Source organism: Polyodon spathula, chromosome 5 (genome assembly GCF_017654505.1).
Source record: "Polyodon spathula isolate WHYD16114869_AA chromosome 5, ASM1765450v1, whole genome shotgun sequence".
In the NCBI taxonomy this organism is placed as follows: domain Eukaryota; kingdom Metazoa; phylum Chordata; class Actinopteri; order Acipenseriformes; family Polyodontidae; genus Polyodon; species Polyodon spathula.
Window position 1 is genome coordinate 37,640,213 of NC_054538.1, and position 24,063 is coordinate 37,664,275.

The 24,063-nt window shown below is 35.5% G+C and overlaps 1 protein-coding gene across 1 annotated transcript in view; it reads right to left on the reverse strand.

Annotated features, from left to right (window-relative positions):
* Positions 1–8,011: 8,011 nt before the first annotated feature.
* Positions 8,012–24,063, reverse strand: part of LOC121315927 (1-phosphatidylinositol 4,5-bisphosphate phosphodiesterase beta-4-like) — an 84,362-nt gene continuing 68,310 nt past the window's right edge. The window contains exons 31-36 of the mRNA XM_041250542.1: positions 23,391–23,566; positions 19,131–19,232; positions 17,785–17,842; positions 16,956–17,042; positions 14,663–14,699; positions 8,012–12,444 (exon numbers count right to left, since the gene is read on the reverse strand). Coding sequence (XP_041106476.1) covers positions 12,353–12,444; positions 14,663–14,699; positions 16,956–17,042; positions 17,785–17,842; positions 19,131–19,232; positions 23,391–23,566 — 552 coding nt within the window. The 3' untranslated portion in view covers positions 8,012–12,352. The remainder of the gene's footprint in view (positions 12,445–14,662; positions 14,700–16,955; positions 17,043–17,784; positions 17,843–19,130; positions 19,233–23,390; positions 23,567–24,063) is intronic.

Sequence of the window (24,063 nt, forward strand, 5' to 3'; positions counted from 1 at the left end):
GGACAGACAGCACAACAGTGGTGGCATATGTCAACCATCAGGGAAGCTTATGGTCCCCAGGGGTGCATCGCATAGCTTTCAAGCTGTTGATATGGGCTCAGAGAAACCTGCTGTCCCTACAAGTGACGCTCATTCCCAGAGCAGTGAACTGGGCAGCGGACCTTTTCTGCAGGAGCGGCCCGCATCAGTCGTAGTGGCAACCCCACCCTCAGACAGTGGAGCGCTTTTGGAACGGTTCGGGAAGGCACATGTTGATCTCTTCTCATCGGCAGAGACGACACATTGCCGTCTGTGGTACTCTCTCCACCGTTTAGACAGTCCACGGCATACACGAATAGCCCAAAGTGTTTTTGTAGTGCTGCTCCCGGATTTTCTCGAAAAAGTCCAGTTAGAGAAAGCGTCAGTTCTCCTAGTGAGAATATTCTAGTGGCCTAGGAGAATATGGTTTTCGACCCTGTGCCAGCTGTTCCACGGCCAGCCCTGGGAAATTCCACTTTGTTTGGATCTCCTCAGTCAGGCAAAAGGGTCTCTTTGGCACCCGGAACTGGGCAGGTTCCAGCTATGCGTCTGGCCCCTGAAAAGGACCGCTGGCTAGCCCTAGGGCTATTGGACGCGGCTGTGTGTACGATGCAGAGCGTTAGGGTGGACTCCACTAGGTCTTTATATAGCTATAAAGGTCTTTATATCTGGCTGGGAACCTTGGCCCCACCTCTTGCTCTATGCCAGTCATCTTGCAGTTTCTGCAAGAACTGCTTGATGCTGGAAGGTCACCTTCCACCTTGAAGGTGTATTTAGTGGCTATCTCTCCTTGCCATACCCCCCTAGATTCTATGTCTCCAGGTGCACATTTTTGGCTACCCATTTCCTTAAAGGTGCGCAGCGATTATGCCCTCCTAGGAGTTCTGTTCTCCCCGAATGGAGCCTTAATATTGTACTAGAGGCTCTCACAATGTCCCATTTGAGCCCTTACACTCCACAGAGGTGAAGTACCTGTTTATGATAACAGCCTTCCTCTTGGCTATCACCTCCGCTAAGCTGGCACTATCTGTGCACAGCTCCTGCAGGCGTATTTGGGAGGATGGCAGCAGGGTGTCGCTGCGCACCACCGGTGTTGTACGTCCCTCATATGCTGCCGTTTATTCTCCCTCACGACGACTTTGGTATACATTATCCCATCCCTAATGTAGTGGTGGTCATCTTCAAATTGAAAGGGAACGTTAAGTTACTTAATGTAACCCTGGTTCCCTGAAAGAGAAGACAACCACACCGTGAGGTCGCATCAGTCGCCCTCACAAATTGATTCCAGAAAAGCGGCAAGCTGGCTTTCAGCACGAATGCAAGGGAAATAGAACTGACTCAAATTGACTCGAGAAGCTCTTTTCTATCAACACACAGATCAACACAGAGGTCTTACCTTTGGGTGACGGTTTTATTCCCTTGGTGAGCGGGACCGAGTGCGTCATCCCAGGAAGGGGCCTGTCGGCAGCTCTGGTATAGCGAGCTCAGCAATACCTATCCGAAGGGCAGGAATATCCCATACCTAATGTAGTGGTGGTCGTCTTCTCTTTCAGGGAACCAGGCTTACGGTAAGTAACCTAACATTTACAGGTCTGAACTTCATTTTACTGAAAATGACGGTGCAGCTCGGCTGCCAGTCTTTTAATCGTAAAATAACAGTGACATTTTTTATTGTATGTATGTAATAATGTAGTGATTTAGGTAAAAATAAAATGTTTGTTTAAAATATGTTATGCATGGTACAATTGCAGAAATACTACGAAAACTATATTGGAATGTGTATTTTTATGTTGATAGACCAACTCACTCATGTAAACAGAATTTATTGTTCTACATTTCATTCAATATTGGGGCTGTAGTAAGTTTTTAGACAAAGATGCCTCCATATACTCCACAGAACCAAAAAAAAAATGTTATTTGACCTTTAAAGTAATCCATTTTAGGCTTAACACTATAGGCATTTTACTCTGGCAGAAAACCAGAGTAAATGTTTCTTTTTTCTTCATTTTTATCACTCCTCAGTTTCTCTCATGACTTTACCAATTTAGAAGGTTTAGAAGAAGTTTTAAGCATCTAAATTGTAATAAATGAGCAATAGTATGTTGAAGGTAAATGCAATCAATAACATAATATTGATAGCTTTATATATGTATTCTAAATACTGCAGAGGGCTGAGGCTTCCCTAAGATCATATAAATAAGACTTTATGATAACTGGTAAATGCTGTTTCTCTTTTGTTTTAGGGTTTTATAGATGGGGATGTATTTGGCCACAAATACAATACGATTGCATTGTCTTGTTTGCATGATCAGGCTGGTTAAATTGTTAAAAGAATGGAGATAATCATGAAGTAAACATATTACAGATGCTTTTGAATATTCAAAACCAGGGTTTCTGTTGTGTTTCAAGCAAGCCCATGCAAAATTGAGAAGAAAAAACAAACAAACATCCGGACTGGTTTTAAGCATCATAAATAGGAGAGCACTCCCTTCCCTTACATTTTATTTAAAGGATTATTCTTGATTTAGGAACTAAACAAAATCTTCTAATTCTATTTTCATCTCAAAATATCTCACAAGTCTACAATTGAATGTATCTAACCCAAACTACAATGTATCTGTGGCACTTACCTTCATGTTGTCATTTGTCACCTCAAAGCTATTCTCTGTCCTCTGGGGAAAGGCTGAATCACTCTCATCTCGTTCTTTAGAAATTACGGTTAATAGATGTTCCAAATTCTCCATTTCCCATTTGTATTTTCTCAGTGTATATTAGGTTTCTAAGCTCTCTGACTTTTAAAAGATTCCTGCCAGAATAGTTTAAACACCCTGCTAAAGACACGTGGCTCTAGTGTGTACTAAGGTTATGCAAAACAAATCATTGCTGTTAAAATCACTTAAGTGTTTAAAGCTAAGAAAATAACCCTTTAAATCAGTAAGATCTACTATGCTTTTTTAAATTTAATGTCTAGCTCATAAAAAGAGCTCTCGCCCCACAAAACTATATTTAGATTTTAAGAGCTATTGGGTTCCTTATTTGACACATATGGACTTCAAATCCTGCTGTATGCAATTCTGAGCTACAAACTCAAAGTGACATTGTTGATATGTCTACCTATTAATTTAATCATGATGATTCGTCATGGCATTTCTATATTTCTGGTATGTCAAAGTAAAATCAAACCACAAGCTATGTTGCCAAAGTCCAGTTTTAATCTTTGTTTATTTATGGATACATCTACTATAAAACTGTATTAAAGCAGCAGGAGCACAGATATGTTCCTTGCTAGTAGTTTAACAAGTACCAACTACGCACCCAAATAATGTTCCTTCATCAAGGTATGTTTAAAAAAAAAACACACACACATAGTAAGTGCAATGATATTTGTAAAACAACCTGCTTTTACAACAAACCTACAAAGCATAGGGTTCATGTAGGAGGATAGATACTCAACATAAAATATACAAGCAGTGATAAAAGGCATCTAAGAGCCAACTTTATATATAATTATAATTATATATATATATATATATATATATATATATATATATATATATATATATATATATATATATATATATATATATATATATATATATAGACAGACACACACACACACACACACACACACACACACACACAGTGGCTATAGAAAGTCTACACCCCCTTTCAAAATTTTCACCTTTTGTTGCCTTATAGCCTGGAATTAAAATGTATTAAAAGTTTTTTTTTTTTTATTTATCTACACATCCTACACCACAAAAAAAAATCTAGAAATTTGTTGAACATTAATAAAAAATAAAAACTGAAATACTTGGTTGGATGAGTGCGTTACACCTGCGTTACATTATAGTGATTCACGTGGTTTCAGGATAAATTCAGCAGTTCCTGTAGGTTCCCTCTGTTGGGTAATGCATTTCAAAGCAAAGAGCACCATGAGCACCAAGGTGCTTTCAAAAGAACTCTAGGACAAAGTTGTTGAAAGGCACAGATCAGGGGATGGGTATAAAAAAAATATCAAAGGCCTTGAATAAGAAGTGGAAGGTGTATGGCACCACCAAGACCCTGCCTAGATCAGGCAGTCCCTCTAAATTGGATGACCAAGCATGAAGGAGACTGATCAGAGAGGCTACCAAGAGGCCATTGGCAACTACAGGCTTTTATGGCCAAGACTGGTCAAAGTATGCATGTGACAACAATATCCCAAGCACTCCACAAATCTGGCCTGTATGGTATGGTGGCAAGAAGGAAGCCATTACTCAAGAAAGCCCACCTTGAATCCCGTTTGAAGTATGCTAAAAAAACACTCCGGAGATTCTGTAGCCATTTGGCAAAAAAAAGTTTTGTGGCCTAAATGCAAAACGTTACGTTTGGTGCAAACCCAACACAGTGCATCACCCAAAGAACACCATCTCTACTGTGAAGCATGGTGGTGGCAGCATCATGTTATGGGGATGTTTCTCATCAGCAGGGACTGGGGCACTTGTCAGGATAGAAGGGAAAATGATTGGAGCAAAGTACAGAGACGTCCTTGAGGAAAACTTGCCGCCCTCTGCAAGAAAGCTGAAACTGGGACAGAAGTTTGACCCAAAGAACACAGCCAAAGCTACACTGGAGTGACTAAGGAACAAAAAGGTAAATGTCCTTGAGTGGCCCAGTCAGCGCTCTGACCTAAATCCAACTGAAAATTTGTGGCATGACTTGAAGAAGCTTGAACAGTTTTGTAAAGAAGAATGGTCAAATATTGTCAAATCTAGGTGTGCAAAGTTGGTAGAGACCTATCCCAACAGACTTACAGCTATAATTGCTACCAAAGGTGCTTCCATCAAGTATTCACTCAGGGGGGTGGAGACTTATCCAATTCTGATCTTTCAATTTTACACTTAATATATTATTTTTTTCTCAATAAAAACTTTTTTTAACAATGTGGAGTATGGTGTGTAGATAAGTGGAAAAAAAAAAAACTAATTTACATGCATGAAACTCTGAGGCACTGACACAACAAAATGTAAAAAAAGTTCAAGGGGGTGTAGACTTTCTATAGGCACTGTATATATATATCAACAAAAAAAAAAAAACTAATATATAATATATATATATATATATATATATATATATATATATATATATATATATACACACACACACACACACACACACACACACACACACACACACACACACACACACACACCTGGATGAAAGCTATATTGGCATTTGAGCCACTCGAAGAGAAAAAAAAGGCATGATACCACAGTAGTGACATCAAAAAGTGATAATTCCTCTAGAGGAAAATATACTTGAACTTTGACCCATTCGACTCCTCAAGACCATCACTTTCAATTGAAACACAACAAGTCTCGTTTTCAATCACTTGACAACACCCACAGTACAGAAATGTTAATTGATGCTCAACAAAATAAGAATACGTTAAAAAGAAAAAGATGTAAAGCTGGTACATTCAGATCTGAGAAACTGGATATAGAACGTCTGTACAGCACTGAAACACTACGTTTAAAAAAACGGAACTGTACTGCTGAACCTCGTCTTCTTTAATATTAGCATCACAAGGGTATCCATATATTATAAAAATAATAGATGGGCCTCTTCAGTGAGTTACAGAAAAACAATTCCATCCCAGATTTCTGTGACAGTTTATAAATTACTCGACCTTTGGTCTCGTAATGTATGATGTCACAGAAACCCTAGTTGAAATTATTTTCCTGTAACTCACTGAAGCCCATATATATATATATATATATATATATATATATATATATATATATATATATATATATATATATATATATATATAAAACCCACATTTTTTGGCATTTTATTTTCACTTTCTAAGCCCAGGCTTGACTTACATATATCAGTGGCACATTTTAAAAACAACAATTCAATACATTTTAAAAGCACTTTATTCACAATACCATAATAGATATGTTGTAAAAGCTGTCATCACATTGGGTAAAATGAATTACTGGAGAAAAATATATACTCAAATGACTGATAATTTGTTTTCCTAGTAACAAACATATCCTTATTTGCCAAGTTTAACACAACCACAGAGCCCTTACAATATCTGATATGCCTTAAAACACGTTTAGTCTAAAATGATCAGCTACATACATATTTACAATAAAGCGTTTTGCTCTATCATTTATTTTTGTGTACTACAATAACAGAAGTGTAAAAAATAATAAAAATGTAATAAAAGCCTATGTAGAGTGTTTTATTTTATTTTATAATCTTGAAGAAATTGGTAACTTTTGTTGTTTAATATTTGTGGGTAAGTCTTTTTAATAAACATATTTATAATCTAAAAGCCCACTACTGTATATACTATAGCCGTTCCTATGTATACAGTTTCAAGCTGCCGAAAATTGTTTTCAGCAAATAAAGCAATGTCTTTTTTCAACGCAATAATCACCCCTCCTTGACTACACCTTTGTTGGTTGCATAACAATGAACAATAACTTATACAGGATAGCATACAGGAATAACAACACAATGGTGATGACATGGTGTTCTGTCATCAATATCCTTCTTACAGTACCATAAACTACACACTTTTAACCGATTGGAATAGAAATGTTAACAAGCCTGTTGTATAAATACTGCACATTGGCTAGGTTGACATTGGTTTTCTTTTACAGTTAACCTGTAATATATGTAATTCATTAAACTTTTTAGTTATGAAAAAAACTAATTATGAAATCGTAAAAAAAAGACAGTAAATCAATCTTGGAGAAATGTGTATGTTGGTTTAAATAGTATATCTCTAATTACGTATTAAAGCAATCCAAATAAATATTACCCCACAACTTGTGTTTATTGAATAAACTTCACAATTTCCTAGCTAAACAGTTATTTGAAAATTAACTATAATCAAATGATTCTCAAAGAATTTGCGATGTTCCTTTAAATCAGATTGACTGAGAAATCTTTTTTCATGCATATGGTTATAATGTAGACAATTACGCACAGTAGGTGTAGTATTTAAAGTTATATATATATAAAGAAACACTGTAAAACGCTGTTCAAAGTATAGCTTTGACTACAATATTAAATTCCATGTTTCTGTGTACAGTAGCTACCCTAAGCATGGGAAATCATTAGTCTGTTGATGGATAGCATGTATTTAGCAACAGATTATCATGCAGTCATGTACAGAGTTTTTTCGAAAGCAACACAAACATGCACTGTTCGGCAGAAAACTAACAGAAATAACATGCACATACATGTTGCATTAAACTGATTCTTTTACATTTACCAGTAACATATAAAGGCAGTTTCATAGATTAAAAAAAAAAAAAAAAATGTCTGAAACATGTATTAGCATAAGTCCGTACCTGTGGTGGAATGTTTTAATTTGTATAACATGCCTTTTCACAAAAATGCTGAGTGCTTATGTCAACACTATTAAGAATCAGAAGAGTTAATTTTGCCAAATAAGTTACTTCCTTGTAGTACAATCATTCAATTATCAATGGGGCAGTTTCCATGGAAAAAGAAAAATAAGTCTGTTTTTCTGACTCTAATTTGGTAGTCACGTTAGTGTAGTATGTGTTTCTGTGTAGTTTTCTTTTAGCCAGAGAAATTCTACTTCCAAATGCAAATAACCTAATTAATATTAAAATACAGGTATATTTAAATGTTTCTGTTTCACAAAAGTGCCTTCTCTGGCCAGCCACAACATCACATTGCGGGGGACATGTATCAAGATGGACCGACACAGCGCTAAATTGGCAGAGTGTAAAGTAGCGCTCTGCCGCGATGCAAATTTTACACCATCGCCAAGGTATAACTAGCCCAAAATTAATGAGGCACGGCGTACACTGGCACATTTATGCAAAAATTCCGCTGCGCTGGTGTTCTGAAACCCTCAAAGTGGTTTACCGGTAGCACAGATTAACAGACTAATCTAAGAAAAATAGCACCTCCCCTCCAAATGGGCTACCTCAATTAAACAATAGGTAGGTCATTTGGAGAGGCAATGACCCGTGTTGACTTTATATTATGTTATTATTACATGACTGATAAAACCAAATATACCCAATGAGAAAGATATAATGAACCACGTTTATTATACGACCAATACAAATAATTGTACATAATGAAATAGCCGGTATCAAGCTATAATTTAATCCTCAGGGAGATCACAGAGGTTAATGCAGACCCTAAGTACTCTTCCTTCTTCTCAGTTCTCTCCCTCTGTTCCTGGGTTGTTCTGGAAGGTTAGGATCCTGCACTCTCTGTCGTAAGAAATGCCCCTGAAAACTCACGATATCACGAATTTCACGGAAATCATGTTTTTGACTGCCCACTCTGAAAAATATGCATCTTATTTTGCTTACAGTATTTTACATTACTCTTCACCTTCCCTGTTGATGTCATACTTTTATCAGGTAGAAGCAGTGCTACAGTAGCTGTACACGATCTGGCTCAATGCCATGCATTTGGTTACTAATGCAACAGGGTCACACCAATACCGGCTTCGATTGGTGAATTACTCATGCTGTACAATGACATTTCTACATACTACGAGACATGTAGTGTGTATAAAGAAAAACACAAAAGCTTTGGTTTTGTAATTTGAGGTTTGCAGTTAACATTTCTCTGCTTGTTACTTTTTTTTGCAGCCAACATACCATTTTAAACGTCTCGTTTCCAGCATAATTTTGTTGTTTTTAATTCAATAGTGAATCGAGTTACAATGCACATTTTTAAAAAGTTGACTCAGTAGCTAGGCTAAATGTTAAAACGTGTCAGTCTTGGGTTTTCGGTGATGTTTTTGATGAACTATCAATGATAAAACATTTTGGCAACTTACATCAGTAGAATATAATGTAAATAGAAAATTAGTGTTTCAAAATGTCGGTTTCGTGACACTCCGTGAAATTCTGTTTTTTAATTATCATTCATTAATTTCTTTAAACACACAGTGAATTTTCCGGGCCCCTATATGACTGCTGCCATAATGCCCTTTCCTAACAGCTGCATTCTGACTTTTTCTTTGCTCCCAAATATGGCCAATTTGAAATCAGTCTTATTTGTGGACCCTTTTAGGGCCGGCACTGCTGTTCTGCCGTTTCATAAATCACATTTTAATATCAGACTTAATTTACAAATGAGCCCCACCTACAATTTGCCCATGCATATTATTAAGGCTAGACACGCCTTATAATGCATTGCTAATGGACGGCGGAGCGCATTTTGGTGGTCTTAACTTCCCAAAAATGTCATGATACATACGGCACAATTTTAAGGCCGGCGTAAACGCGACACTCTCTTAATGCTGTCACTAACACTTGATACATGTCCCGCTTGACTTTGAATTTACCGACGTCTGGGAGGTTACTAGACATCCTCCGCTTTTAGTCCTGTGCGAATCATGTTTTAAACTGGATTTCCACAAAGTTTTTACTTTGTGTTGAAGCATTGCAAGTGTAGCCTGCCTCATTTGGCCATCCCAAAAAAATAATTAAAAAACTACGGGAAAGAAAACAACCACCATAAAAAAAAAAAAATCACAAGAAAGCGCTGGGTACTATCCTTGTATTATTTGCTAAACATTTTTTGACACCATATATATTATAACCATATTATACATGTACATATATAATATATACAAGTTGTTTTATGAAACTGTATCTTCAGCAATTCTGAACCTTATAGTCTATGAAGAACTAAAATACCAGCACTTCATGATATCAAAATGATCCAGTCAAAATGCTTAGTACAGTATATATTTTTAAATACTGGTAGTAAATCTACAATAGGCTACACTACTCGCCCACATTTCCTGCTACATAATATTCTTATACTAGTACTACGACTACTATGACTACTAGGCCTAAAAATAATAATAATAATAATAATAATAATAATAATAATAATAATAATAATAATAATAAATACCTGAATCTCGCCAGTAGAATGTGGTTATATTTTATTGTTATTGGGTAGATGCTAATCCACCAGGACATTTTGGCACTACGTTATGTCTTTGTATTTGTTAAGCTTCGTATTTGTCTTTTTGGAACCATCAGTTTTGTTTTTCTTTTTTGAGTTTTCGTTCTTCTAGAACAAATCTCACTCAATGAATTAAGTTTAAGAGATTTTACTTCAACTCCAGGTGAACACTCAAGTCTGGTGTTGTCGGTAGCCTGCACCAATAAGAAAGCCACCGGCAGCAATTCCCAGATATGCTAATTTAATACATTGGGGTACAAACTTGCCTTTTTTTTGTCCTTGGTTAGGTATAGATGATAGATGTTATTTAAGGCTAGCGTACAATGTATTGCATCTTATAACTAAAGGGCAGAAAAGTCGAAGCTTAAGGAATCTGATCACCAAACACAAAGATATTAAAAATGTAAAAGAACAAACAAGGGCTTCATTATTTATTTATGCATTGCAAAGGGCTGCATTTTTTTAATTTGCAGTAGCTTTAATATTTTTTTTAATAACCTTGCTCAGATAATAAAGGATAGCTTGGTTCGGCCTTTACTGTAGTAGAAAGTTGAGTGAGGTTACGTCACAAACAGGATTTTCACTGCTGAAGTCTCGTACACAGAAGGTACGACTTTAGGAACTTTTTCAAAGGAGGAAACAAAACCTAGTTCTTGGTCGATTTTATGTCTTTTTAGCGTGAGATGGTGATTTACCCACTCCTTAAAGTCGTACAATGTTTTAGACTGCCACTTTCTATAGCGTGTATAATGTGCGGGCTACATTACATACATGAGAGAGCAGACTTTCTAAACGGCATGGAAACCTGTCCACAGTTTGCCCTTTTCCACTCCATGGCTTGAAACTCTTCTAGCAAAACTATTCATTCACTGTATAACAATGTGTTTGTTTTTTGATTGTTTATCATCTTATCATGATTATTTGTGCAGCGCTTAAGAGCAAGATCTGGGTTCCATTTTTATTATAGTTAAACTGTATTCACAGAGCTACGGTTTTCTTAGTGATCACTTTTCTCAGTTAGAATGTGCCGTGTCTTAAGGCCCATGTCGTATATGCTGAGATTATGAAAATAATCATAAAATACAAGTTTGAAGCTAGATACATAATTTTAAAACCTTTACAGTCTTTACTCTGCAATTTAAAAAGTGAAACAGGCTTGTGTACTTGTCCATGAAATACACTATTTGCACACAACAGATTGTAGTCTGGGTTACAACAAGATCAATTATTTTAATACTCATATGTATGTTAGTATTACCATAAAGCCATTTCAAGCCTGTGAGATTGATAAGCAAAGTTGTATTCTGTTGGACTGAGACTAACATATGCTTCTTTCATTCTTTCAAATTTAATTAGACTGTTACAACCTTGAAAACCTGTAATTAGCACAGTAAGTCACTGTACCATGAGCATAATGTACAGCAACCTTCCTTGTGCTTCTTGCTGTTTTTCTTTTGTTTTGAAAACCTGTTTAATTTGATTACATTTAGTCCAGGCAGTTAGGGGAATTGTATGTGCGTTGACGGCAAAGATGGATTACAAAACATCTCCTTTACCTACAGTTACATGTAACGAATGTGCACTTTATATTGCAGATTCATTTATGTATTCGATTCTTCGGATGAGGTAACAAATACAGCAACCTATTAATAGTCACTTTAAAATAAGTAATACAAATTTTCTAAGCAAAGGATTTTTTTTTTCTTTGTTTTAGATTTATATAAACATTTCCTATATCCCCAGCCCAAAATGATGCACCTCTATCAGACATTCCACCACTTAACGTTCTTGAGACACCTTACCCACTGCACAATTACACAGCTCTGTCTGGATTTGTACAACAAGTTAGTATGGATTCACATGCTTCTCACAGCCAAATATTCATATTCATAAAGTGCTTATGACATAGTACATAACTCTTGAGTACTTTTCAGGTATACTGACTGATTTACAAGCATCCCAAAAATTTCGGTGTGAAGACAGAACTGGAATTAAAAGCTCATGTCAAGCACTTTAAAAAATAACCTTATAAAAAAACAAACATAAAAAAAACCCAAAAATTTAAAGAATAAAATAATCTAATATGTTTAAAAATGGTTTTGGGTGGAATGCATTTATAAAAACTGTCATAATGGCATTAATGGGTTTTCACATCCGGTTACATTTTGTAATCGCTTGTATAACAGTCAGCACTACATAGGAAACTCTATACTGAAGAGCTGAAGTAGAATGCCACAATATTTTCTGACTGGTAACAGTTATCTCCAAGACTTGGAAGAAATCTTAGAGACTAAGAAGAATAAAATCTGAGCAGAATGTTCATTTCGCAGTATGTGTGCCATTGGGTTCTCAGCTAGTTGTTTGTTTGGGGTTGCTTCACACAACTGTTGCTGGTCTGCGGCCCATCTCTGCTTCCAGCTTCACCATCTGCTGCATCTCCTTTGCCTACAAGATAGAGGTAGCACAGTACAAAAACGTGTATACTAAGACCACTAGACTGTGTTAGACTGCTCTTGTTTTATTCCTTTCAGATAATTTGCCTTTTTGCTTAAAACTAAGCTCTGATGGTCTAACATACATATTATTCCATGGTTTAATGTGGTCAATATTAAAAAAAAAAAGATTCTGTGGAAATAAATAAAGATGTAACGGGGCAGCCCGCATTCATTGATTATGTAGCAACGCCATTTGTTCTGGAAGATTGTAATTATATTACGCATAAATTAATTAAAAAGGAGTTTTTTTATGTAGTATAATAATAATAATAATAATAATAATAATAATAATAATAATAATAATAATAATAATAATAATAATGTTTTATCTGCATAAGTAGCCTAATGCTTTATGAATATTGCCCTTGATTAACCCTATTAAACTGGCAGCAAAGAACACAATCAGACTAGGTGTTCTCTTGTTAGTGCTGTATACAGTTCTTAATTTTTCAGACAATTATGCTTTTACATCATTCATAGTTTATGTGATATTTTGCTAACTAGTTTCTTTAGAAGTCGAAGATGTACCATGTCTGTACCCAGCTGTTCGTTTTTAGGCTACACACAATACATATTAAAGAATACAACTAAAGAGTAGATTTGTGTATAACAATTAATGCAAATGTATAACAATTAATGCAAATGTATCTATTTTCCAGAACACTAACAATGGCTTCATTAATTTTAAAAAGATCTAAGATCATTAACATAATTGTCATAAAATAATTTTCAGGGTCAACATGTACATATATTAATACATACTTACCAGATAAATTATGTTTTAGATGACAAGAAAGGAAAACTGCTTATTATGTCTACTTTGAATGATGATTTTCAATGAATTCCACATTGTGTTAGCTTCCCTTTCACTGGAAAAAAAGCTAAACCTTGTAATTACAATTTGGGTTTCCAGAATTCATTTTATGAGAGATAAATCAACTTGGCACATATCAAATAAATTTTCTTTCATGTATCTCAGCATCTAAAAAGAACTGCAGTTTCAAGCAAACAGAATAGGGATAATTAGAGCAAATATTCTTGGTGGAAATTACAATGTCATGACAACACAATAGAATATGTAATGATACAGATGTTCAGAGACATAAAATATTTTCTTTGTAAAAATAGGTTTTGTGCGGATCCCCTAAAGGGACTGGTGGGACTTAAAAAAGAAGGTTAGTATTTTGTGAGCACAAGTTAACATTTCGCTGACTGCAGCAGATACCGGGTGTTCTCGGTGGATAGGTTAGGAGACAATCACTGCATTTTCCTCATGGCATAACTATGCAAAACTGGTGTGCTTTTAGACTCATGCTATTTTAATGGAAATACATTTGTTGCATCGATTTGTATTCTCTTACTGTCTGGAGTTTTACCTGGTTACAAAAGCAAATGCGAATGGAGAAATTTCCGTCATAATTCAGGATTTGCGACTTGTTTATCTTGATTTATCATGAAGAAAAATATGCACATATATGCCCTTTACATTATACAGAATGTACAGGGCATATATGTGAAAACTAACTTGCAAGAGAAAGTTATTTTACCCCATGAAAGTCTTCATGACAAGGAGTAAATTGAGCCTCAGGGATTTGGGAGTTATTATTGGGACCAACAAATTGATGATCGAGCCTGATCCTGCTTTTGTTCTCAGAAAATGGGAGTAACTACAAAGCAATATGTAGCTCATCTACGAACATGGCAGTATTGCAAAGACCGAGAGAAATTACAAAAGAAAAGAAAATCAAATGAGGCTACCACAGCCTCTTACAAGTATTAAGCACTAACTCATACATACAAGATACTAACCTTTTTTTTTTTTAATTCACACTATGTCCCTTTAGGGGTTCCGTAGTTTTGTTCTCTGAAACTGCAATATAAATTATTGTTGATACTGTACACAGACTGAAGTTACAGTATAGTAAGAACGCTGCTGATAGTCTCAATTTCCTGAAGGCTTTTTATAATTGATTCTTGATTTAGTTGCTAAAACATCTCACAGCATAGTTTTAAAATGTCACTGTTGTTTACCAGTTGTATTGATTGCTCATACCAACTAGCAAGATACTGCGCTGTTACACTTCCACACAGCACTCAATAATTTTATAATTGGCACTAAAAAGGTTTGTCTGGAACATGAGTTTATGGTTAGTAATGACTAGGCCTACCTTGACTGTGAGACTCTGCATGATGTGATTTCAAAAGCTGTACAAAAAAAACACATTAAAGTAACCGAAATTAAAAAAAAGAGCAATTTGAACTTAAGAACAAAAAATGTGGCTTTATGAACAATGAAAGACAGCAATGAAAAAATATAATTGTAGATGGCATTAACATATACTGTGTGTGTGTGTGTGTGTGTGTGTGTGTGTGTGTGTGTGTATATATATATATATATATATATATATATATATATATATATATATATATATATATATATATTCAGTAATCCCTCGTTATCCGAGCGTAATTCGTTACTTGAAAACTGCTCGTTAGGCGAAATCTCGTATAACAGAAATGAAATCCCCATTGGTTCTCATGTTATAATATTTGATTGGTTGCAGAGCCCAAACAAATTCCTCTTCAACACCCCAAATTCCCCTTAATAAACGACAGAACGCTATCTAAATATGAAATCACTGAAATTCTGTATCAATTATTACAGAAATTAGCCTAAAGTTGTTCAGTAAATGACAAATAAACAATCTCTTGCTGTATGCATGAGTCCCCCACAAATAAATACCGGAGCTGACACACAGTTTTCTTTCATAAGCTTATCATAGTTTTTGAAAACGTACGTTATAGTAAATATTAATGAAGTTGTAAAAACGCTAACAAGAAATAATGCACAGTTATGAAAATTAAAATTAAAAGAGAATATTAAATATAAAACAGAAATAAAAACAAACACTTAATAAATTAAGAAGAGATAGCAGAAGCAACTGACAACAGTTACACAGGCAAGTGTCTGCGTCTCGTATAACTGAAATCTCGTATATCGGTAGCTCGTATAGCGAGGGATTACTGTGTGTGTGTGTGTGTGTGTGTGTGTGTGTGTGTGTGTGTACAGTGGTTCATAAAACATGTAGTCATACATAATCATCAGCACAGAAGCAAAGGAATAGTTGAACCTGATCATATCACACCCAGGCAAATAAACGTTGTGGCACGTTAAGCAGTTTTACGTTTCTCTGTCTTCTGTTATGAATTTAATTTAGTTCTGCAATGAAAATATTTTTTATTAGCGTAACTTTTCTGTCAGGTGCCATAGCAGTACATGTTTAGTAATGGATTGCAAACATTTCAACGTTTGCTAGACAAAAAAATAACATGTTTAAAAAAAAAATGGCAAATGAAAGACCTCCGTGTGATATGTGAGATTGAGTATATATATTAAAACAACAACAAAAAACAGGATCAACACAGCAGCTCTTGAAACTCTGTTTAAAAGTTTTAGACAGCAAAAAGTAAACAAACCAAGTTATGCACACTTGTGCTGCTTTAGAGCAAGCCAGAATCTCATGGGACAGAAAAAAGGCAAGCACGTCATTCTGAAATGCCTCACTTAAACAGTACTCAACTTCCTGGAAATGTGCGTAGTGATTTTTATATAGATTATATATATATATATATATATATATATATATATATATATATATATATATATATATATATATATATTGCGATTTTTCTGTTATGTGGAATAAACGAGAACCAAAAGGGTGATTTTTTTCCCTGCTTCACTTTACAATGGCGTTGCCATGTTTGTTTTATTTCAAGTGTTTAAAGTTAAATTTCAGTTTTCGTTTGCTTGTTCCGCTACAAAAACGCACAAGTAAACCTGTTATTACTTTATGAAAATGTGTCTATGGCCACTGTTTACTGTGAAGAAACGGCAATGGCAAGGAACGATTTATTTTTTTAAACAAATAAAATGCGGTGTCAACTTTATGTACTATTTATTTCGGGAATAAACAAAACGACGTTTAACTTGAACTGTTATTTGCATCTTTTTTGTGGTTAATTCGCTGGGTAAAGTAAGTCCTTCACAACCTATTCTTTACTCCTGTGATAATATTCTATTTTAAGGTGTTACATACTGTAAGTTCTTGCTGTAAAATAAAGGCACACACACAGAGCCACGGATACGCCCTACCCCTGCTAGCTCTGCCTGCATTCAGAACAATATCATGGCTTTTATTACTTTTTGAAAAAACAAACGAATATCCGAATGAATATTTAAATTAAGAGCGAATACCTGAACGTGAAAATCCTGTGTCCGTCCCAGCACTAACTATCTGCAATCTTATTTGGCATGATGATAAAGACATTAAGACCTTGTGTTTATTAGTCAAAATAAATTATTTTAGTTAAAACATACATATCACTATATATACGACATCATTGCAACAGTAGTTTCCTTGGGAGGGAGAAAGTTTCAAACTGACTCATTAAAAATACCTGCTCATTCTGTTTTTCTAGGTTTTCTATCTGCACATGCTGCGCTTTCTTCAGCTGATCCATTTCCTTAGACTGCTTCATTGCAAGCTGCCAAAAAATAAATAAACAAACAATGCAGTTAAAGCATATGAAGTGAATCATAACATTGTATAATGTCAATAATACCTGCAAAGCATTCTACTGTATTTATTACATAAGCTTTCAATGTCTAATCACTTTCTGTTGGAAACGTATTACTATACCAGAGGCTAAATCCCCAAATGCTCCATGAGTTATGCATCTCATCCATTGGGGTGGTATTTGTAATTTGACACTTTTAGGGTTAAGAGGACATCTATAAATGTAAATTAGTATAAGAGAAAGTAATCATAATGTAGTAATGCACACCGTCCTGGTAAAGGTGTTTAAACTGTCTAACTATACATATTGTGTATTTTATCACCCATAACCTCTTCATGATTGTGGGAAGTCTCAGCAGATTTTGTCTTCACTCTTCATACTGTCCTCCTGTTTCTCTCTATTGTTCTTCACATTATTATGGCACCCGACAATCCCACCTCGTTCAGACAGTTGTGGCTCGACTTTTATATCTGCTGCCAGCAACACTTGGTGTGATACAGTGCGTTAAATGTTAAATATGCTCCAGTACTTTTTACAGGTCCATAATGGTAGTTCCCAAGTCATATTACAATTAAACATTTAAAAATACAATGGGGCTAACAAAATGGGTCTCATGGCAAAAGATTCAATATAACCTTCACCTAAAACATAAAGATGCTCTTATACCAAATGACAAAGTAATCCAAGAAACAGTGAAAAAGACAAATACCCTTTTTCTTTCTTCTAGAAACTTTTTAGTGTTGCTGCTGTTCAATTCCCTCACTCTCCTTGGAAAAGGAATACAAAACAATCAAACTGTAAATTGAATTAGCAATAGCATTATTATTTTTTAGAAAGTTAAAACTCAACAAAGAGATGTACAACTCAAACATGTAAGGTAGTTTATTAATTTTAGAATTGGAATTGGTATAATTGGTAATAAATATACTAGTACGACTACTAATAATGGACTTAACATTTCAATGAAGAACACAGATACAAAGACACTTCTCAAAATGTTTGTCTAACTAAGTTTATTTTACTTTTGTATTATGTTTCAGCATGTAAAGTTACTGGTGATTAATATGTGTGGCGATACCGTAAGCATTAATGCATACAGTGGCTCTCAAAGTATTCACCCATTCATTTTAGAACAATTTGTAGATTTTATTTTGCACTTTGACATTATGGACTTTTTTTGTGTTGATCAGTGGCAAAAACTCCTAATTAAATCCATTTTGATTCCATGTTGTAACACAATAAAATGTGAAAAAGTCCAAGGGGGGGTGAATACTTTTGCGAGCCACTGTATGTGAGTTTTCTCAAAACTCATTTTGAAGTGCAAAAAAACAATTGTAACAGTACAAACTAGCAAGAAACAACTTAAATGATTTAAACTTTACTGCTAGTTGCATACCATTTAACTTATATTTTTCTGCTCCGAAAAAAAAAAATATATATTTTGCTGGTTATCTTCAGTGTAACATAGCCTCTTTAAACAATATGCAACTTTGGGCTATGGTAAATAAACTAGCCAAAATACAGTAGAGAGTTTGGATCGGAAAAGATAAAATAACTCTTAATAATAGAATTTAGCTCATTTGATTATCATTGTTATTTTTTTTTTTAACACGTTTAAACTATGCGCTTTACACTATAAAATAATAATAATAATAATAATAATAATAATAATAATAATAATAATAATAATAATAATAATAATCTTTCTAATGGAAAGCACACTTATTTTTAAAAGGTGGTAAAGTGTATAGCTGTGATACATACCAGTACAGTAAAACTCAAGAACTGGGAGTAATAGTGGTAATTTATTTATGAAAATGCAATAATGGATGTTGGTTGCAATTGTTGTCATACTACAAAAGGTTTGATTAAAAACTATACTTAAACGGCATGTTTAAAACCCTTAACCAAAACACCCAGTAAAGTATATAGTCACTGGCACACAGTTCAAAACATAATTTATGCACATCAAACTCCAGACTCCTTTTTGTAAAGCACAGGAGATCAATGTTTGTGTCTCATGTTATTTAGTACAGCTGGTCTGTTTCAACTTACCTCTCCCTTTCAGCTTTATTTTTGATTGATTTATCTTGGCTGATGGCTTTGCTGTTTTCCATGGAGGTCTTAGCCTGGTTAGCACGCATTTCTTTGCTCTGCCTTTAAAACAGTGAAGCAGAATGAATGTAATTTAGAACTAAAACAAAACATTTTTTTAGAACAAGCTTTGATTTGCTCAAAACATTCACATGTACAGCAATTTTTTGTGATGATTTGATGCCCCACTGTTCATTTGGTTAAAAAAACAACAAAAAAAAAAATTATTATTAGGAGTATTCCTTTGTGTTAGTGTTCACCTTCATCTTAGGCACATTTAATAGCAGGACACAACATTATTTGTTAAAGATTACTGTAAGTAAAATAGCTGCTTTACATTTTAAAATCAATACTAGTAAGCAAGAGAAATGCATACAGTATATTGATGCTCCTTTCCTGCTAATGAGGTCCATAAACCAATAAACAAAGAAAGGTTTCACAACAACATTTCACTTCAATTACATAACAGCATTTAACTTGTTTTGGTGCTCCTACAGTTCCAAGTAGGGATGCAAGCTGGTTATGATAATTAATTAATTAATTAATTAATTAATTAATTAATTAATTTTTAACTCTGTTTTTGATGTCCAATCTGTTTTCAGTTAAAACCGAAAACACACACTGAATTTGTGCAGGCAAGAGGATGGGTTACACAATTATTAAACATCTGTTTTTTAACTGTGACAAATAAGCTGAATACAGTGCTATTGCATCACTTGTACTAATATAGTATGCAATTAGAGACAATGTAACAATGTAACAATGTAGACAAGTAAGACGCCAGATTACCGCTGTTATTACCCTAGCGTCAGGGTCTGGGTTAATTAAATCTGTGCTCCTGCATGGCGTGTCAACACCCAGTTTTCTGTGTCTGGTTCAGCACTATTCAGCGACGACCCATGTTTGTAACATCACCCTGTTACATATGGTGTTAGTGCTGGGTTGTCACTGGTCCTGCTAAGTTAAGGCAGGATAGACAAAGAGCAGCTGGCTGCCAGGATACACAGGCAGAGATGTGGGAGAAAAGCCAGAGGGGGAGGAACTGCTGTCCCTGAGAGCAAGGAAGGAGAGAAACCTACACTCCAATCCTGCGCCTACTGTATGGGTCAGCTCCCTCGACTCATACTTCCAGACACCCCACCACAAAGTCTGGACTTCCCATCACCCGTTGACCCCACCCCCAAACAGAAGAGGAACCAGCCAGAGATTTCGAACGGACCGGTGGTGTCGTTCTAAGGGGGAGGATATGTGACAGGGACAGCCCTGTCGCTGGTTCCTGCACAAATGTGTGCAGCTGGGACTCGCAACAGGAGACGCATTGCTGGTCAACCAATTGATCAGTTAGGCTCGCCCGGCGCTGAGCTGATCAGGAGGTCCAACTTGGCCGGGGGTCTTGCCCTGGGAGGCGGCTTGCAGCTCAAAAAAACGCCTGCACCACAGCTTGAGGAAACTGCACGGCCATAGCCATACAAACAGGTGCGGAGCGAAAGCTTGCTGTGTTGAAATCGAGGAGGAGAGTGTCCACTCTATGGAGAGAACTACACAAAACCCTTCCACTCCAAGACGGTACTCGTAAAGGCATGCCCAGCAGAGACTGTCAGAAAGAAGCCAGAGTTGCCATGAGGATGCTGGGACTCCGGGAGCCCAGAAGTAGGTCAGTTTAGGGGAATTAATCCCAAACCCAAGTATAGTGATGGTTAGTACTATAGTAGGTTCCTATAGCGGGACGTTCCTTTTAGTGGGACTAGCGCTCGCCATTTGTGGGCAAACTTGTATTTTTAGCTCTGTTTTAATTTTTTCTTTATTAAACCCAGCGCTAGGATTACCATTGTTGGTACCCTAGCGTCGGGGCCTGTGTTAATTAAATCTGCGCGCCTGTGCAGTGTGTCAGCACCCACTGCTATGTCTGATTCAGTGTTATTCAATGAGGACCCATGTTTGTAACATCACCCTGTTACACCTGCTCATTCAGGAATCTAATTTAAAGCATCTTTCAGATATTTGCACCAAGATTCCAAGCGGTAGGATGCAATAGCCCCTTTGAATCCTGATGCTTAGTAGTAATCAGGGTCTTACTGAAATTACTATCAAGCATCCATTTTGCTTGTTAAGCAGCCACAACAGATTGGGGCCTCAACTAACATTAACACTTTATTAAATATTTTCAATACTTTTGCATTTGGCTGTTTTAGTCAGTTCAGTATGATTATTTAATTTTCTATTAACTAAAAATTAGGTTTAAACAGAGTACTTTAACAGCCACAACAGATTCAAAACCTTTTTCTTTAGCTTCCAACCTCAGCTTTTCACTTCTTAGGTTGTGTATGCCTGCTAGTACTAGCACCACCAGCACCTTTCATCAAAAAACCTAAAAAGAAAATAGCCCTTGACATCTGAACACTCATAAGCCACGGTTGTCCTGACTGAGGGCTGACAGAATCAATCAGGTAAGTCTTGTTATAACTTTTGATTTATGTCACAATGTCAAAATTGTTAGCAGATATTAATATGAACAGTCTACATGTAGAAAAGTGCGTAGTGAGCTCCCTTAGTGCTGAGACTGCCAATGCCTTTTCATTGTACAAACATTTCAGGTTCAGTTCGGTTTTATGTTTTGTCAGTATTGTTCGGGTTGGACATTTACGAAAATGCTGGTTTGGGAAAATCTTAACCGTTGCATCCCGAGTTCCAAATGTAAGTATTTCTGTCCAGGTACCTTTTCATTTTATGCACTGATTTTCTTATCACAACAATCTGAGTGTAATACTTGGAGATTAGTGCACTCTAACTCAGCCATTCATTTTGTTGCCTTTGCATGAAGTGCATGGGTTTATTGATCGCCCTTCATAATAACATATTATGAACCAAAGAGGAACACAATTTTTTTTTTTTAAAACATATTTTGTGGCATTGCAAAATATACATTTCACTTTTTGTTTATTAAGGTCTCCTGGCTGCCTGTTCAGTAATTGGTAAAGAAATAGCAAGGTACTTTCTATATTTATTACATGCATAGGGATTGTTCAATAAATACAATCTACCTTAGCATGACAGTCTTTAGGAGCCATCAGTTTCTGTACAAAGAATGTGTTGCTGAGATACAGCATATTCTCTTGCTGCTTTGTTGTGTTAAGTGTGCCTTAAAATATCCCTGACTATACATAATGTTGGTCTCCTAGCAGCACTGTAAAAAAAAACACATTTTACCCAATATGCTGCATACTCAATTAGACAGGCATATTATATGTGAAAAAACAACAAAACTGTTTTTTTTGTGTGTGTTAAAAATACAAGTTTAATATTTAATCAAGTTTTCTAATACATTTTTTTTTTTTTTATCCTCCTCAGTCCCGGTGTTAATTTAAAACTACATGTTATCATTATCATTATAAATCATAAACGGCAAGATTTTGGTACTGTGTCCTAGAAAGCATCACGCATTTTTGGATACAACTTTAACAAGCCTACAGTTTATGATTTAAACATGCAACAAGGTGGATATATGTCCTTGACTTCACCAAAATTTTTAAAATAAGATCTTGACATATATAATATATATATATATATATATATATATATATATATATATATATATATATATATATATATATGTGTTCTGTTTGGTTTGTAACTTGCTGTTATGAAGGGCACAAAACCCACACATTTCATGCAAAGTCAACAAAAATAACATAGCTGGGTTAGAGTGTGATACTTACAAAAGGGTGTGATAATAAAATCAGTGTACAATTATCAGATGATTACAGATTCTGGTGCCAATGTAATTGTACATTTGCTGTACATTTCCACAGATTTTACTTTACTTTATACCACTAATAGCTCTTAAAACAGGTGCAATACAATTTCCAGCCAAACTACTTGGGTTACTGTTCCAATGCATCCCTTAGGTAGACCCTAGCAACCACATAAATAGTAAAACAGTATGCACTACAGCAATGTAAAAAATATATAAATTACAGTACAGTAAATAAGTTTTATATTGAGTTTCCACTTACATTTTCTGATATATCCAATGCTGATGCCGATGTTTTCATCAAATATTATCTGTCCTCACTCTGATACAATTATAATACTCTTTTTAAAAAGAACCAGCAATTAAACCAGGTTACAAAATTAAACAACATTATGAACACATACAGTATTACAATTAGAGAGGTATACAGTACCATCAGTATTAGCATGGTAATGGATGATTGTACTCACCTGTCATGAATAAGCTTAAGATGCTGGGTTTGCTGCTCTTGAACAGCAACTAGGAGTTTTTTCAGGTGTTCACACTGCTGGACCAAATGCTGATCCCGAATCTCCTGCTCCTCCACACTGTGGGAGTTGATCATCTCTGACCACTCCTTGGTCTGTTGGGCCACAATCTCTTTTACCTGTCATCAACAAACAGATGGGCTGCAGTGAATTACAGGGTACTGGTGACATCATTTTGTGACACAATGGTGGGATTTTCATTGAGAAAAAAAAAGAAAATCTCACCTTTTCACACTATTTTGGTAGTACATTTCGGGTAAATTGGGTTTTCATTAAGTTTTCTTTTAGAGAGAAATTCTCCTTCCAAATACAAATAACCAAATGTCACATTATCATGACAATGGAGAGATAATTTATAATAATAATTTGTTTCTAAACTGCATGGAATTTCCACAAATGTGGGTCTCACCTTTCAGTAAAGGAAATATTAGTTATATATCACAACCCTGGTTCCCTGAAATAAAATGGTATCCATTACCAATTGGGATATACCTCTGTGTAGCCCAATTTACCTGAGCAAGTACGTCAGAGCTGCTCGGACAGACCCTTCTGCGTCAGGCATGGGGTCCACAGTACAGTGACGGAGGGCCCTCATCCAGTGTATTTGCTGCAATGA